Source organism: Gastrolobium bilobum, unplaced genomic scaffold, assembly GCF_033153095.1.
Source record: "Gastrolobium bilobum isolate Gb01-03AN ecotype WA unplaced genomic scaffold, APGP_CSIRO_Gbil_v1 utg7360, whole genome shotgun sequence".
In the NCBI taxonomy this organism is placed as follows: Eukaryota; Viridiplantae; Streptophyta; class Magnoliopsida; order Fabales; family Fabaceae; genus Gastrolobium; species Gastrolobium bilobum.
The window spans coordinates 419161-437753 of record NW_026898299.1 but is presented as its reverse complement, the minus strand read 5'-3'; the positions used below and the strand labels follow the sequence as shown (position 1 = coordinate 437753).

At 31.3% G+C, this 18593-nt stretch overlaps 1 protein-coding gene across 1 annotated transcript; it reads right to left on the bottom strand.

The window, feature by feature from the left end:
• Positions 1-1178: 1178 nt before the first annotated feature.
• LOC133314700 (uncharacterized) lies at positions 1179-18269 on the bottom strand. Its single transcript, XM_061516220.1, has 6 exons — positions 17351-18269; positions 16160-16321; positions 14877-16007; positions 3914-4711; positions 2545-2715; positions 1179-2383 (listed from the first exon to the last, which is right to left on the bottom strand). The coding sequence occupies exons 1-6, from the start codon at positions 18267-18269 to the stop codon at positions 1179-1181; spliced, it is 4386 nt and encodes a 1461-aa protein (XP_061372204.1).
• Positions 18270-18593: the final 324 nt, after the last annotated feature.

Here is an 18593-nt window from a genome sequence, read left to right as displayed (position 1 = left end):
ATTTTATGTATATTTCATGAAATAAAGACCATTATTTTAATAAAATTCATTTTCCGTAACCTTTAAAAGAATTTTCCTCCACCAAATGCCCCATTAGTAATTAATTTCTCCAAACGATATTATTCAAGAGGTTTTTGAAAACTTATAGCTAACTATGTAAAAGACTAAGAGCTTGTTTGGAGTCACTTTTAGGAGGAAAAAGAAAGAAATGAGAGGGTTTTATTGTATATTTTCATTGTTTATGAGTTTAAAGAAATGGAGAAAGGGAATTGAGAATTTTTGTAAAATCCTCCAAAACTTTTCTCACCTTTAAAATTAAGGTTCCCCATATTTGGAAGGTTTGAGAGGGAATATATTAAAAATTATTTATTTTTCTTTAGCATTAAAATGTGAAAAGTATATAAATGTGAATCATTTTTTAAATATGACATTACTAGAAAAAAATCTCAAATATAGACAAAATTAATCAATGGAAAATATTTCGTCGAAAATAGCGATGGAACAATATTTGGGCATAATCACTAACCTAAATAGTTAAATGACTATATATTCCTCTACTTCATTTATACATGGAGTAGAGTTTCGTTTGAACTACTAAAAAAATTATTTCTTATTAATTATTCAATTAAAAGGAATAACCATTCAATGTTTTGCAGTATATCATTATTTTAAAGGTATTTATGATTAGTTATTTCCAACCCTGTGAGTAGTTGACTTTTCATATTTTTCACCAAATTATTGTTACTAATTATTTATACTTATGCAATTAAGTTAAGGAATATTCTTTTGAATTACCGTATTCAACTTCAATTATGAAGTGTTTGTTAGAATATTGCACATACTAACTCAAATATTTGTCAACTTTTCATGTACAAAAAGCTAGAGTTAGATACTTCGTAGTGTTGATTTAAATAAAATGCAAAAATTTATTTCTATGACTAGCATTAACTTTTATGAGATAGAAATTGATTTCTTTTTTCTCCGTACAACACAAGAGTAATATACTAGTTAAATAATATGATTGCTCCACTGTGCTCTTATTCACTTCTTTACACACACATAATATTTATAACATACATCAAAACAACAAAAATAACTGAATTGTTCATAAAGATTACCAAAGGTTGTAGCAGAACTTTGATATTCAATGCAGTGGAGTGTATGCTGCCATGCCATAATCATCTTGCATCATCGAAGTCAATGTGTACACGATCTTTGATGCTGTCATACCCAGTATTTTGATGGCTGCTGCTATCACCATGTTCTTGAATGCTAGATGATGCCTCATGATGCAAGTAATGAGTCTCTTCTAGATTCACGTCCGTGTTGATCCATGGTTGCTTTTCCATTAGCCTTATTCCCTCCAACTCCATTGCCACTTCTTTCATGCTAGGCCTCTCCTCCCCTCTTAGTCTCAAGCACTTTGTTGCAAGAATAGCAACCTCCTTGATCTCCTCCTTATTTCCTTCATTCAAAACCCCAACTTGAAGGATTTCAAACATGCAATCCTCTGTCAAGCAAGACAGAAAGTGCATCGCAAGACTTCTTTTCTCTTCTGGCCTGTCAAAACCAAGAGGTTTCTCCCCTGTTAGAAGCTCTGCAAGCACTACTCCAAAGCTATACACATCACTTTTCTGAGTAAGTTGGCTTGTTTGCATGTACTCTGGGTCCAAATAACCAAGAGTTCCTTGCACCAATGTGGCTAATTCAGTTTGATCAAGAGGAACCAATCTTGATGCTCCAAAATCTGACACTTTAGTAGTGTAAGTGTCATCCAAGAGAATGTTGGCAGTCTTTACATCTCTATGTATAATGGGTATAGAAGCAGCTGAGTGCAGATATGATAGAGCCCCTGCAGCCTCTGCTGCTATCCTTAGCCTTGTTTTCCAAGATACATTACCTGACTTGCCTTCTTTGTGTATATAATCAAAAAGGGTACCATTGTTAACAAATTCATAAACCAGTGAAGGAACTTCTGTCTCTAAACAACAACCCAAGAGTTTGACCACATTCCTATGATTAATTTGTGATAGCACAATCACCTCGTTTATGAATTGCTCAATTTGGCTCTGATCTACAATTTTGGACTTCTTGATGGCAACAATACTCTTATCTGACAAAAATCCTTTGTAAACAGTACCATAACCTCCTCTGCCGATGATTAAACTCTCATCATAATTGTTGGTGGCCTTCTTAAGTTGCTCTGCTGTGAACAATGTGGTAGATTGAGAAGTGTTTTCTCCTGCAGAGAGTCGCTGTTGCAGAATGATACCCCCATTTTGCTTAAAGAACTTCTCTTTCAGTTTGATGAGTTTCCTTTTCTGGAATATAAGGTATAGCCAAGAAGTCACCATAAATAGAGCCATTAATCCTGCACCTGCACCTATTTTCAAAATATAATTAATGCAATGCTTGTATTGTGCTCTTAGTTAATAACTATGTTATACGTACTAAACAAACATCTACATGGTTTATGAAAAAGAAAATACAAGTGTATGACAAAAAAGGGAAGAAAAATAAATCCAAATGTGATTATTTGCTTACCAATGAGAATCTTGGTAAGTGTATCGTCTCGCTTTTTTTGGCATCCTCCACCTTCCCTTTTTCCATTTCCGAATTGTCCATCAGGGCAGAAACATTCAAAACTCCCTTCTGTTTCACGACAATTTTGATCGCTTATGCAGTCATGTGAACCATTCTTACATTCCTCAATGTCTACAATATTGGTGTAACAGAAATAATTATTAAGCAAAACAGCAAATTTACTGAAATAAATGACTATATATTCCTCTACAAAAAATAAAAGGGACTACGTATTCCTTTTAGGGCAGATATACTTTTCATTAAAAAAATTTGTCACTTTTACATCCGATTTAATTATAATTGATTTATGTCAATCTAACGATTATAAATTTTTGAGAATTAATAATTATTTAATAAGTGTGACATAATAAATGTTATTAATTCTCAATAAATTATAGTTGTTAGATTGACGAACACAACGGTGATTAAATTGATTGTAAGAGTAATAAATTTTTTTGGTGGTAAGTGCATAATTCTCCTTCCTTTTAAGCATTTAAACAAAAGTTTTTCTCCAACAATTGTTTTATCTTCTTTTACATTTAATGGAAAAAATTGCGAAGAGAGAGAAACGCATGTACCAATCCATTTTCTATAGAAAATTGGTGTAAAAACTAAGGGAAAAATGTTTATGCAGTTAATGCAGATAAGTTGTCTGTATTTATTCCCAAAACGACGTTATTTTGGTATTGAAATCTTAAAAAATTATAAATATAAAGACTAATATAACCCTAAAATAAATTCAAATTACAAAAACATCATGATTTCCGCCCCAAAACGATGTCGTATTGGGCTTACTGCAGATAACTTATCTGCCGTTAACTGCAGAAAAAGCGTACCCAAAAACTAAAATTGAAATATACAATTTCAAATTTAAGAATAACATTATTATTTATTAAATTTCAGAAGTCAATAATACAAGTCAACCAATATACGATTTCAATTGTCTAACTGTTTCTACGCCTTTACTAGGCATATTACTATTTGCTTTGAAATTATACACTATTTTGAATATAATTTATTCACATATATTACTACTTTTTTTAAATAATTAATAACAAAAAAATACATTTTTAACACACTCTATTTTTTAATTTTTTAAACTAAAAAAATAGTAAACATTATAATATTAAACTAATAAAGTCCGTTAGAAAAAAAAAAAAAAAAAACTGATGTTTTGAATAAGCGAAATAATGGGTAAAATAGCAAGCAGTGCTAATCAATGAAAAACAAAATTCAAAGGAAAGTGATAAATAGCTCAAATAACTTTCTTAAAATTGAGAACAGTGGTATATAATATTGAGCAATAAAAATCAAATAAAAAAAAAATTACCTCGGCAACCATCAGGAAGAAATGGGTTTCCCTCATAACCTCGTTTACATTTGCATCGGTAACCATATCCAGTGGCCGAATCCTCACAATCGCTATTCTTCTTGCATGAATTGTTGTGTTCCCTCCTTGAATTTTCACACGTGTCATTTCCAACAGCCCAATCAACTACTAAGGGAACTTCCTTGTATGGGAAATCCTTTAAATGACTCACAGAGAAATTATAGTAACCTTTTTTGACAACAAAGGAAGAGCTGCAATTGTTGAATTCGGAAGAGTCATTGAAATTGTTATAGCTAAATGCTTGTAAGGTAATATTCTTCATTCCAGGAGGAATATCAACCTGGCAACACCCTATCCCCGTGCAGTTTCCATCGCTTTGCATATCAACTTTGCTATTACATCTTGTTAAGCACCCCGTTGAATAATTTTCACCGTCACGAAAACTATTGAGATAGCCGTAAGTGTCACATCCTACACTTACAAACTTGTTATGCTCGCTAGAAATGGTGAAAGCTGGAGTTCTAAGTCCGGGTTTATTACCGAATGTCATGTTTCTATCAAATCCTTTTTTGCAAACCTTGGAGACGAAAAATGACATGTCCATTTGACCTTGGAGGGTTATGCTCAAAATTTGAACGTTACCGTGGTATAAAGTAGAAGTAGACTTGTTGCACCAAAGTTGCAATTCTTCCTCCAAGGAACAGTTGCGATCGGTGACAGTTGATACGCCTATGCCAAATGGATATGGAATTGAAACATTTCCGCAAGTGTTTTTACACCCGGGAAGGGCTTCGTCAACTGAAGTTGCTCCTACACTTGCCAATGCAATCACCAACAACAGGGTCAGTAGCATATGCATAGCTTTCAATCTCATCATCACTTGACAAAAATAGAGAGATAGTGCTCACAATTAAAGTTTTGTAGGTTCTTTTAAAAGCTCATCTATGGCAACGGGGTTATTTATTTATTTTACTTGTGAGATTAATGTTGACCTCGAACGAAGACTGAACAGGTACGCTTGGATAAAAGCAAGAAAGAGAATAGAAAATAATGCTTCATTGCATATGTGCTAAGTCGGTCAATTCTTGGATTCCAATTATTTGTGCCCTACAGAATATATATATATAATCTCAGTGGGGTAGAGATCCTTACTTTATTTTGGTCCATGTCCTTTGTCGTCGAGAAATATTTTTGTTCGATGACTATATTTTGGGAATATATTTTCTCATATTATATAAGTCAAAATTATGTCATACAACAACAAAAAATTATATAAAATTTATTAATGAGAAAAGATAGAAAGAAAACAAGTAGGTCTCACTTACTTTTTATGTATATACGAGATAAAATTATCTCATGTAACATAAGACAATATATTTTCATTATTAAATGGGTTCAATAACATTAGAATGTGATTAACATGGAATATAATAATAGCGTACCTAACAAAGTGGTGCATATTTAAATGATATAAAGTAAGAGATTTGAATTTGTTGTTCAGAAAATGCTTAAATATTTCTGACAAGAGTATCCTTATTAAATTGTGTGTACATTAATTTATATTAATTTTGATCAAGTGTAACGTAATTTTCTTTTAAAACTGTCAGCTAAATACAAGTTGCTATCTAATGAAAAATCAGTTTAACCTCTTGTGTAATTATTTTTTAATAAAACTTGTAAAATATTATCATAATTAAGTATTTGAAAATAATATAAAAAATTTCACTAACAATTTTCTAAAATAGAATTAGTTGTGTATGAGGATGAATTGGTATCAATCTAGAGAAAATAATTTTCTACAATTCAACTTTTAAAGTACGACCAATAAATAAATTTCAGAATTTTTCAATAGATTTAGCTCCTTTAAAATAAGGATTTGTTTTTTCTAAAGTTATTTTAGATAATTTTGTCTAATATTCACCGAAATGATGTCATTTTGGGGTAAAAATCATGGTGTGTTTGTAATTTTAATTTATTTTAGGGTTATAACAGTCTTTATCATTTTAATTTTTTAATTTTTTAACCTCAAAATAACATTGTTTCGATGAACATTAGACAAAGTTATCTAAAGTAACATTACATACTTTTCCCCCATATTGTTAATGATCAGATATATATTTTGAGTATAAAATACCTAAATAGCGAAAGTTATAACTTTATTATTTTACCATATTATTTAGCATGAAAGATCTTTCTCTCTTTTTTTTCATGTTTTTCTCACAAATTTTTTGAACTAATCTTGAAACTGTCAGTTTAATAGATGAACTGCAAGCAGTTTAATGAAGACGAATTAAAAAGTAAATTGCTTGCCGTTAAGCACAAAATAGAGTTTGGTTATTTAATTTTATTTTATTTTTTACTTTTCTATATTATTTCTTTGTCTAAAAACATGTTTTTTTAGTATGAACATGCTTAACAATTATAAGAGATGATGAACAATGTTTCGTTTTTTTAATGATTTCTCACAACTTTTTTTATTTCATCAATATATTATAAATCAGTTTGCAAGATTGATCATAGAGAAAATTAATTAGAATTAGAATGTGTTTAGGGACTATAAACTACCTAAAGTGGGAAAGCTTATAATATTACTACTTTAAAATTGTTTTATTAGCATTAGAGATTTTGCTTCTCCCAATTTTTTTAACTAATTTTGGTTTTTTATTTTTCTAATGTATTATAATCAAAATCAATATTAACTATATATAACTAGGGTAAAGGATTTCTCCGGTCAATGGAGATAAGTTATCTCCAGTGAGCCTAGAATGACGTCGTTTTAGGATAGAAATCAAGATATTTTTGTAATTTTAATATATTGCAGGGTTATATTAGTCTTTATCATTATAATTTTTAATATTATAACCTTAAAACGACGTCGTTTTGAGCTCATTGGAGATAACTTTATCTCCGGTGACTGGAGAAATACTTTTTTCATATAATTATCTCAAATTAGTTGGGGTCAGTGGCCAAATAAACTTAAATAAAAAATAATTGGGCTTAGGCCCCCTCGTTAACCAAGAAAATAGAAATAAAATAAAAAATTGAGAGAGAGAAAAATACAAATATAGAAAGAAAAATGGGTCTCACCCACATATAAGCTATTTAGTAAAAATAAGTTAAAGAGCAGCTCAGTTGGCAATTGAGCTCCCAAGGGTTTGCTTGGGTCAGAGTTTCAAACCCTATATCAATCAATTTTTTAAATTACTTAATTTTGTTGTAGCTTAGTCTATTACCGCTGTGATACACGGGAAAAAAGAAATCGGTATATCTTTGTATTTTATGTAAATCAACACTATGAGGTACCTAATTCTAACTTTTTGTACAAATAGAGTTGGCAAATATTTGAGTTAATACGTCTAATATTCTAACAAACACTTTATAGTTAAAATTGAATGTGGTAATTCAAAATACCATTCATTAGCTTAATTGCATAAGTATTAATTGAGTAATCAATAAGAATTAGCTTAATTGCATAAGTATTAATTGAGTAATCAATAAGAATTAATTTCTTTTGATAGTTAAAAGGAAACTCTACTCCATGTATAAAGTTCTATACCTGTGGGCTTAGTGATTACTTTCGGTCCACCAAACATTGCAAATGCATCTTGTTTGATCATTTGATCTAAAATGAAAAAAAATGTCATTGTATTAGCTTATCCTGTAGTCATTCAAAAATTACGTAGTTTGACTCGGCTTCTTTTAATATTTCTCAGATATGAACTTTCATTTATCATAATATAATTGTTCATTTTTTTAGATGCTTGTTTCTGAAATATTTACAGCAATAAATCCAATGATCTTAGCCACACAAAGACGAGTTTGTTAGATAGTAAATATAAGGGGGGAAATGTGTTGGCGGGCAGAAGGGGTGGGTTGGCCCTTTAGGAAGAGCCCATTTTGTCATCTTTAACTGCCAACATTTTATATCATCATGGTTTGTTAGATAATAAATATAAGGGGGGAAAACGTGTTGGCGGGTGGAACGGGTCGGCCCCCCGGGGCGAGCCCATTTTGCAATCTCTAACTGTCAGCATTTTATATCAGCATGTAATAGGTTTTTATATTTATCAACAAAAAAGGTTCTTATAGTTGCATCGATATTAATATCTATTTATCTTTTCTATAGTTGTCTCTAAATCGACTTTTTGAAGTGCATGTATTTGTGACATATATATTAGATGAAGAGTTCGACAAATATTTGAGTTATTATGTTTAATATTCTAACAAACACTTAGTCACACAAAGACGGGTTTGTTAGATAGTAAATATAAGAAGAAGAAAAATATTTTGAGGGGTGGGGTGGGCCGAGACCAATTTGTCTCTTCTAATTGTCAACATTTTATATCAACATGTAATATGTTTTATATTTAAAAAGACAGAAAAATATTTCTATGGTGACTACAAATAAGTTATCTGTATTCACTTCCAAAACGACATAGTTTTGGGTTGAAAGATTAAAATATTATAATTATAAAGATTGTTATAACCCTGAAATAAATTAAAATTATTAAAACACCTTGATTTCTGTCTAAAAACGACGTCATTTTAGGCTTAATGCAGATAAGTTATCGGCAGTCACGACAGAAAAAATGAATCCTTAAAAATAATAAGTTATGCCAGATTTATATATATATATATATATATATATTGGTAAATTGCCAGATTTATATTTTAAAGACACATATAATTTTAAAAAAAATAAATATAATTATAAGTGTAAGTATACTTAAATAAATATAATTATAAGTGTAAGTATACTTTGGTTTTAAAATTTATTTAAAATGTTTATGCTAAAAAATTTTAAATACTTATATGGAACTTTTTTCTCATTATTATTTTTAAGTTAAAATTTTAATTTATTTTCTTTTAAAATATAAATATGTCATATCTTTTTTTTTGCATTTAAACTTGAAATTTAATTTTTTGTATCAACTATACATATATTTATATAATTTCAAATATTTTTTCGTTTTACCTATAACTTTATATTAGATTTAAATTTATTTTATATATCTTTTTTGGGGAAGGATATACTTACCACCAAAAAAGTTTATAATCTTTACAACCAATCTAGTCACCGGTGATTTTTATCAATCTAACGATTATAATTTATTGGAAATTATTGAGTTGCACCTATTAATTAATTATTAATTTCCAATAAATTATAACCATTAGATTGATAGAAAACGGTGATTAGGTTGATTGTAAAAGTGATAAACTTTTTGGTGGTAAGTATCGACACCGACACAGGAACGAGATACGACACGACTCGTTAATTCTAAAAATGTTAAATTTCGTCACGCAAGGACACGTTTTGATATTATATAATATTTTTAATTTATGTAATATATATTAACTTTAATATTCAATAATTTATCAAAAAAAATAAAACTAAACTTATAATACCTATCAATTTTGCAAAGAAACATAAGATATCCCAAATGTTTATATTAAACTCAAATAAAATAGTAATTGTAATCGCAGAATTATGGGGATTACTGAAAGGTTTGGAACTGCTTTGGGGAACAGGATTAAAAAGAATAGAGCTAGAATGTGATTCTAGCCAAGCCATCCAGATGTTAAAGGAGCAGCATGAAGATCCTAGGGACTCTCAAGTCACTAGCAGATTGAGATTATGGTTAAAAGCAGATTGGACTATTCATCTTGTTCATACCAAGAGAGAAAACAACAAATGTGCTCATTGGTTAGCTAAAGCTGGGCAGACTAATAATCTCCATTTCAAGATTTTTAAAGATCCTCCTCCTCAGTTGATGGAACTTATAGTTGCTGATGCTAGAAATATGTCTAGCTTGTTAGTTTCTGATTTGTAATTTCTTTCTGTTTCTGGGGCTTAGCCCCTCTTTATTTACAAAAAAATAAAATAAAATAGTAATTGTAATCCAATGAATCTAATAGTTGGAACTCAAAATGCAACGCAACGTAACCTTTGAATCTTTTTTGAGTCTTTGCAAGGAGTATTGGAGAGTCGAGAAGTGTCAGAGTGTCGAGAAGTGTCGGAGTGTCGGCGAGTGTCGAAAAGTGTCGGACACGACACGTCAGGAATTTTGAAGTGTCGGTACGTCATAGGTAAGTATATCCTGCCCCTTCCATTTTTCAGCGTAGAAACATTAAATGCTAAATTTTTTTCCCATCCATCAGTTTAAATTCAAATTTAAAAAGTTTGAATTTTAAATATTAAATATATTTTTCAACTATACATACATTTTAAATTCAAAATATGTAATGTTTTTATTTTTTTCATTTAAATTTCAAATTTAAAATATATTTTTCAACTATACATACAATTTTATAATTTTAAATATTTTTTTCATTTAATCTATAATTTATATTAAATTTAAGTTTATTATATTTTTTTTTCCGACTGCAGAAACATTAAATGCTAAACTTTTTTCCCAACCATCAAGTTCAAAATTCAAATTTGAAAAGTTTGAATTTTAAATATTAAATACTTTTTCCATCCAATAGTTATAATAACAAATATTGTTAATAGGTTTAATAATTTATAATGTAAAAAGTAGTGTGGAACATTAAAATAATATGTAAAACGTTTAAGTTAAAAACAAATTTAAAAATACTTGTACAGAAAAGTTTTTTTTTCTTTTTGTATTATTTTTTAAGTTAAATTTTTAATTTAGTTTCTTTTAAAGTATAAATATGTGATTTCTTATTTTTTTATTTAAATTTCAAATTTAAATTATTTTTTTATGAACTATACATATATTTTCATAATTTTCAATATTTTTTCGTTGAATCTATAATTTTGTATTAAATTTAAATTTATTATATATATTTTTTTTTTCACTAAAGAAACATTAAATGCTGAACTCGTTTTTCACCCATCAAGTTCAATATTCAAATTTAAAAAATTTAAATTTAAATATTAAATATTTTCCAATCTCATAGACATAATAATAAATATTATTAACAGGCTATCCATAAAAAATATTATTAATAAGCTTAATAATTTTTCATGTAGAAATTAGTGGGATGCATTAAAAAGTCTATAAAATACTTAATGACAAACATTTTTTAGGATGTCGGAGTTGGATGGTCACTGATTATTGAATGGTCATTCATTTTTACCGTGATTGAGTTTTTATATTTTATTTTTTACAGAATGAAAGATGTCATTTTGTTTATTTAAATTTATAATTTAAATTATGTTGTATTAGTTATACATATTTTTTTAAAAATAAATTTTTTCTCTTTGAATTTATAATTTTTATATTGGTTATATATACATATATATATATATATATATATATATATATATATATATATATTAAAACATTTATGTGAAAATATTTTTAAAAAAATACTTGTACATAAAATTGGTTTTTTTTTTCATTCAATAATGTTTCACTATCGACATATTTGATCTTATTTTTTTTCTATATTTTGTCCCCGGTCTATTTTTTTTCTTGATTTACATATACTTTTTCTATTTGCATTTTCTTTTTACTTTTAATCTTTTATGTAAGTGATGTAAATTTCCAAATATATTTGGTTGTATTTGTTCTTTTTTGTCACCAGTTTATTTTTTTAATAAAGGTAAAATAGGTAGATTAATTAAGTTTATAATGGTGTTAATGATGGATTTGGATGAAAATAATAATAGGGGATTAGTGATTAAAAAAAAAACATAAGGGTATATAAGCTATTCAAAGTAAAATTATATGAGATATTTTGAACTTTCTTTAAAAAGAAAATTTGGGGGCCAGCACCCCAAGTGCAGACATAAATAAAAAATTTTGGGTCCGCCGCAACTGGTAAGAAAAGCCTAAGAGGTATTAATGTACAAATGACAAAAATGTATTTCAAACTTGATTTTCTAACATATTTATTAGAAGATGAACTCCATACATTTAAAGATGTTATGAATTTCCTAGGAAGAAACGGTCAATAGAGAAATAAAATAAATCTTATCCAACTATTTTGGTTGATCTTTCTCATGGCAACAAGTCATTAGAAAGTAAGTAGATCTTCCAAAAAAAAAGAGATGAAGGCAGGTGACAATTTTCCAAACTTCACCGCTCATCCCATTCACTTTTTATTTTTTTTCCGTTTATTTTATTATTTAGTGGCGATAAAACAAGACGGATTAATTAGCCTATCCGATTATTTTTAAAAAACTTGCCAAGACGGATTAGCTTACATGAAAGGAATATAAGGATTGGTAAAACTGCATGACGTGGTCCCATTTAAGCCAAGGAAGCTCTCTTCACATTGCACAAAGCACATGCATGGATCTAATTACACAAATGGGAAGAATCAGAAATTGCCAGAAACTAAATCATCAATTTTGAAAAATATAGTCTCACGTTGTTTTGTATGGGCAACTAATGTGAGGTTTATAAGTTCTTGAGCACTCCCACCCTTTGAGCTAACTTTTGGGGTGGTGACTTCAAGGTTATTAACATGGTATCAGAGCGTTCGAAATCTCACCGCCTCTCACCTTCTTTGTAGTGAAATTTCCACATGTAGGTGGGCTTGTATGATGTCCACCCTTCAAGCCCAATGGGCTCTCGTGTGAGGGGGTGTGTTGAGAAATATAATCTCGCATTGGTTGTATGGGCAATTAATGTGAGGTTTATAAGGCCTTGGGCACTCCCACCCTTTGAGCTAGCTTTTGGGGTGGTGACCTCAAAGTTTTTAACATGGTATCAGAGCGTTCGAAATCTCCCCAAGTGCAGACATAAATAAAAAATTTTGGGTCCGCCGCAACGGGTAAGAAAAGCCTAAGAGGTATTAATGTACAAATGACAAAAATGTATTTCAAACTTGATTTTCTAACATATTTATTAGAAGATGAACTCCATACATTTAAAGATGTTATGAATTTCCTAGGAAGAAACGGTCAATAGCGAAATAAAATCAATCTTATCCAACTATTTTGGTTGATCTTTCTCATGGCAACAAGTCATTAGAAAGTAAGTAGATCTTCCAAAAAAAAAAGATGAAGGCAGGTGACAATTTTCCAAACTTCACCGCTCATCCCATTCACTTTTTATTTTTTTTCCGTTTATTTTATTATTTAGTGGCGATAAAACAAGACGGATTAATTAGCCTATCCGATTATTTTTAAAAAACTTGCCAAGACGGATTAGCTTACATGAAAGGAATATAAGGATTGGTAAAACTGCATGACGTGGTCCCATTTAAGCCAAGGAAGCTCTCTTCACATTGCACAAAGCACATGCATGGGTCTAATTACACAAATGGGAAGAATTAGAAATTGCCAAAAACCAAATCATCAATTTTGAGAAATATAGTCTCACATTGCTTGTATGGGCAACTAATGTGAGGTTTATAAGGCCTTGAGCACTTCCAATAACTTTTGGAGTGGTAACCTCAAGGTTATTAACATGGTATCAGAGCGTTCGAAATCTCACCGCCTCCCACTTTCTTTGTAGTGGAATTTCCACATGTAGGTGGGCTTGTATGTTGTCCACCCTTCAAGCCCAATGGGCTCTCGTGTGAGGGGGTGTGTTGAGAAATATAGTCTCACATTGGTTGTATGAGCAATTAATGTGAGGTTTATAAGTCCTTGGACACTCCCACCCTTTGAGCTAGCTTTTGGGGTGGTGACCTCGAGGTTTTTAACATGGTATCAGAGCGTTCGAAATCTCCCCGCATCCCACTTTCTTTGTAGTGGAATTTCCATATGTAGGTGGGCTTGTATGTTGTCCACCCTTCAAGCCCAGTGGGCTCTCGTGTGAGGGGACGTGTTGAGAAATATAGTCCCACATTGGTTGTATGGACAACTAATGTGAGATTTATAAGGTCTTGGGCACTCCCACCCTTTGAGCTAGCTTTTGGGGTGGTGACCTCAAGGTTAGGGGTGAAACTGGGCCGGGCTGGGCCGGCCTACAGGGGCCTTCGGCTCGACCTACATCAAGCTAGACCTGACTTAGTATATTTTGTATAATAGGCCGGGCTCGGGCTTTAAAAAAGCCTGTTTAATAAAAAAGGCCGTAGGCTCACTTTCAAAAGGCCGGGCCTATAAGCCTACAGACCGGCCTATATTGTACTATTTATTTTAAATAAAATAAAATAGAGTATGTCTTGAAGAAAAAAAAAGATATAAATTTAATCCAGTGCAATTATTTATAACTTAATTATATTCAATTATATTTTAATAAAAATCTTACTTTATTTCTTATATAGGAGGAACCAACATCTCAACATGTTAGATTATGTATATGAATATATTAAAAGATTTTTGAGAGAGGTTATACTTACTACAAGCATCATGATGTGTTTGTTGGATTCATGTAGTTATTTTAATTTACATAGTATGGATTTGTTTATTTGATGAAATATATGTTATTTAGTTTGAGCATTTTGCTTTTAGAAATGACTTAAATGCATATTGTATTAGTTTTGTTATGATTCATGATTCTGCTTGGACGTTGAAATTATGATTTTTGGAGTAGCAACAGAATTTGAGTACTTTGTAAAGTTGATTCATGGTTATGCTTGGAAGTTAAAAATTAACAGGCTAACGGGCCAAGCCAGGCCATTTGTTTTTTTTATAAACGGGCCAAATTAGGCTAACTGTTAGACTCATACTAGGCTTGAGCCAGGCTAAATTAAAATTTTTGACGTAGGCTTGAACTTTTCGAGGCAAAGCTTGACCCAGCCCACTTTAACCCCTACTCAAGGTTGTTAACAATCACCATTGAAGGTATTAAATGCAACTGGATTACAAAAAGGATGCATGCTAACCCCAAGAGATTGAATCACATATTTGAATTAAAACTATAGGCCAATTAGTGGAAGTAGAAATATGCTGAACATTGTTTTAAAGTGAAGTGGAAGTACTATACAAAAAAAAAAAAAAAAGTGAAATGGAAGCATAATCATCTTCCATCATGATCATCGAAGTCAATGAGTACATGATCCTTGATGCTGTCATACCCAGTATTTTGATGGCTGCTGCTATCACCATGTTCATGAATGCTAGATGATGCCTCATGAAGCAAGTAATGAGTCTCATCTAGACTCATATCTGTGTTGATCCATGGATGCTTTTCCATTAGCCTTATCCCCTCCAACTCCATTGCCACTTCTTTCATGCTAGGCCTCTCATCCCCTCTTAGTCTCAAGCACTTTGTGGCAAGAATAGCAACCTCCTTGATCTCCTCCTTATTTTCTACATTCAAAATGCCAAATTGAAGAACCTCAAACAAGCGATCCTCTCGCAAGCAAGATAGAAAGTGCATAGCAAGACTTCTTTTCTCTTCTGACCTGTCAAAACAAAGAGGTTTTTCCCCTGTAAGCAGCTCTACAAGCACTACTCCGAAGCTATACACATCACTTTTCTGAGTAAGTTGGCTTGTTTGCATGTACTCTGGGTCCAAATAACCAAGAGTTCCTTGCACCAATGTGGCTAATTCAGTTTGATCAAGAGGAACCAATCTTGATGCTCCAAAATCAGACACTTTAGTAGTGTAAGTGTCATCCAAGAGAATGTTTGCAGTCTTTACATCTCTATGTATAATGGGTATAGAAGCAGCTGAGTGCAGATATGATAGAGCCCCTGCAGCCTCTGCTGCTATCCTTAGCCTTGTTTTCCAAGATACATTACCTGCCTTGCCTTCTTTGTGTATATAATCAAAAAGGGTACCATTGTTAACAAATTCATAAACCAGTGAAGGAACTTCTGTCTCTAAACAACAACCCAAGAGTTTGACCACATTCCTGTGATTAATTTGTGATAGCACAATCACCTCGTTTATGAATTGCTCAATTTGGCTCTGATCCACAATTTTGGACTTCTTGATGGCAACAATTCTCTTATCTGACAAAATTCCTTTGTAAACAGTACCATAACCTCCTCTGCCGATGATTAAGCTCTCATCATAATTGTTGGTGGCCTTCTTAAGTTCCTCTGCTGAGAACACTGTAGTAGATTGAGAAGTGTTTTCTCCTGCAGAGAGTCGTTGTTGCAAAATGATACCCCCATTTTGCTTAAAGAACTTCTCCTTCAGTTTGACGAGTTTCCTTTTCTCGTATATTAAGTACAGTGAGGAAATTCCCACAATTAGAACCATGAATCCTGCACCTGTTCCTGCATTTGAAATATTTTGCACGCAATTATTGAATTTTTCAATGAACTAATATCAAAAGCTTACATACTGAATGAACAGAAACATTAAAAAGAGTTGAAAAAACAAAGAATAAAATGAAATATAATCGAGTTGGATGCGCTTAGTTGCTTACCAATGACAACCTGGGTAACTATATTTCGTCGGTGGCACCCTCCGTCCTTTGTTCCATCTCCATATTTCCCCTTAGGACAGAAACATTTGTAAGACCCATCGGTGTTGTGACAATTATTTTCACTTAGGCATGTATTGTTTGATGTCTTACATTCATCAATATCTGCAAGTCCGTCACAGAAATAACTTTATTATCAAGCACATTCATTACTAAAGTAAATATTCCTGTTAGAGCATTTTGTTATACAAAAGTTTTATTATTTTATATTCTTTTACATTTAATGTAACAAATTGGGAAGAGAGAGAAACACATGCACTGATCCATTTTCTATAGAAAATTGATGTAAAAGCCAAAGATTAAATACCTTTTTCGGTCCAAATTTTATGATGTGTGCTTTAGTCTCTAGTAAATAAAAAGGTTATTCGTGGTTCTTAAAAAATTTAAAATGGACCTATTTTAGTCATTTTGAAGGACTAACGTAGATCTTTTTTGAATTTATGAGGAACCATGATTTCAACTAAATGAGTTCATTTTGAATTTTTTAGGGACCACGGATAGCTTTTTTATTTGCTAGGGACTAAAGCGGGTATCGTGAAATTTGCTGAGGACCAAAAAATGTATTTACTCAAAACTAAAATTGAAATATACGATTTCAAATTTAAGAATAACATTATTATTCATGAAATTTCTGAAGTCAATAATACAAGTCAACCAATCGTAAGATTTCAGTTGTCTGACTGTTTCTACGGCTTGACTAGGGATAAATTTTTAATATTACGGGCGTATCTTGAGTAGGCATATCATTATATGCTTTGAAATTATACTCTATATTTCCAAAAAAAAATAAAAATTATACTCTATTTTGAATATACTATTTTCACATTACTACTTTTTTAAATAATTAATAACACAAAAAATACATTTTGTAACACACATCTCTATTTTTTCTTTTTTTTAAACTAAAAAAAATAAACATTATACTATTAAAATAAAAAAGTCCGTTAGAAATTAAAAGAAAAAAAAAAACAGATGTATATAAATCAAAACTGATGTTTTTGATTAAGCGAAATATTGGGTAAAATAGCAAGCAGAGTTGATAAATAGCAAGAATAATTAACTTTCTTAATTAAAATTGAGAACAGTGGTATATAATGAGCAAAGAAAATCAAATAAAAAAATAAAAAAAATTACCTTGGCAACCAGCAGGAAGATACGGGTTTCCCTCATAACCTTGTTTACATTTGCATCGGTAACCATATCCAGTGGCCGAGTCCTCACAATCGCTATTCTTCTTGCATGCATTGTTGGCTTCCCTCCTTGAATTTTCACACGTGCCATTTCCAACAGCCCAATCAACTACTAAGGGAAGTTCCTCGTGTGGGGAATCCTTTAAATCACTCAGAGAGAATTTATAGTAACCATTTTTGACAACAAAGGAAGAGCTGCAATTGTCGAACTCCGAAGAGTCACTGAAATTGTTAAAGCTAAATGTTTGTAAACTAATATTGTTCATTCTTGGAGGAATATCAACCTGGCAACACCCTATCCCCGTGCAGTTTCCATCGCTTAGCATATCATCACCTATGATATAATTGCTATTACATCTTGTTAAGCACCCGGTTGAATACTTATTACCGTCACGAAAACTATTGAGATAGCCGTAAGTGTCACATCCTACACTAATAAACTTGTTATGCTCGCTAGAAATGGTGAAAGCTGGAGTACTAAGCATCTGTTCATTACCTTGTGTTTTTTTTATATCAGATAGTGTTTTTATTCTTGTTTCTGGTAAAGTATGAGATCCTAATTTGCAAAACTTGGAGACGGAAAATAACATGTCCATTTGACCTTGGAGGGTTATGTTCAAAATCTGAACGTTACTGTCGTTACCGCGGTATAAAGTAGACTTGTTGTCGCACCTGAGTTGCAATTCTTCCTCCAAGAAACAGTTTTCACTTGTGACAGTTGATACGCCTATGCCAAATGGATATGGAATTGAAACATTTCCGCAAGTGTTTTTGCACCCGGGAAGGGCTTCGTCATCAATTACAGTTGATCCTACACTTGCCAATATTGCAATCACCAACAACAGGGTCAGTAGCATATGCATAGCTTTCAATCTCATCATAACTTGACAAAAATAGAGATCGTGCTCAAAATTAAAGTTTTTGTAGGTTTGAATATGGCCCATTTTGTAGAACTTGTGAAGAAAAGAGTATCTAGTTGCTGGTTCTTTCAGAGGCTCGTCTATGGCAAGAGGGTTATTTATATAACTTGTGAAGAAAAGAGTATCTAGTTGCTTGTTCTTTCAAAGACTCATCTATGACCTCGAAACGAAGACTGACCAGGTACGCTTGGAAGAAAATAATGCTTCATTGCACAAGCGCTAAGTCAGTCAATGCTTGGATTGTGTCAAGAGATTAATTTTATTCTA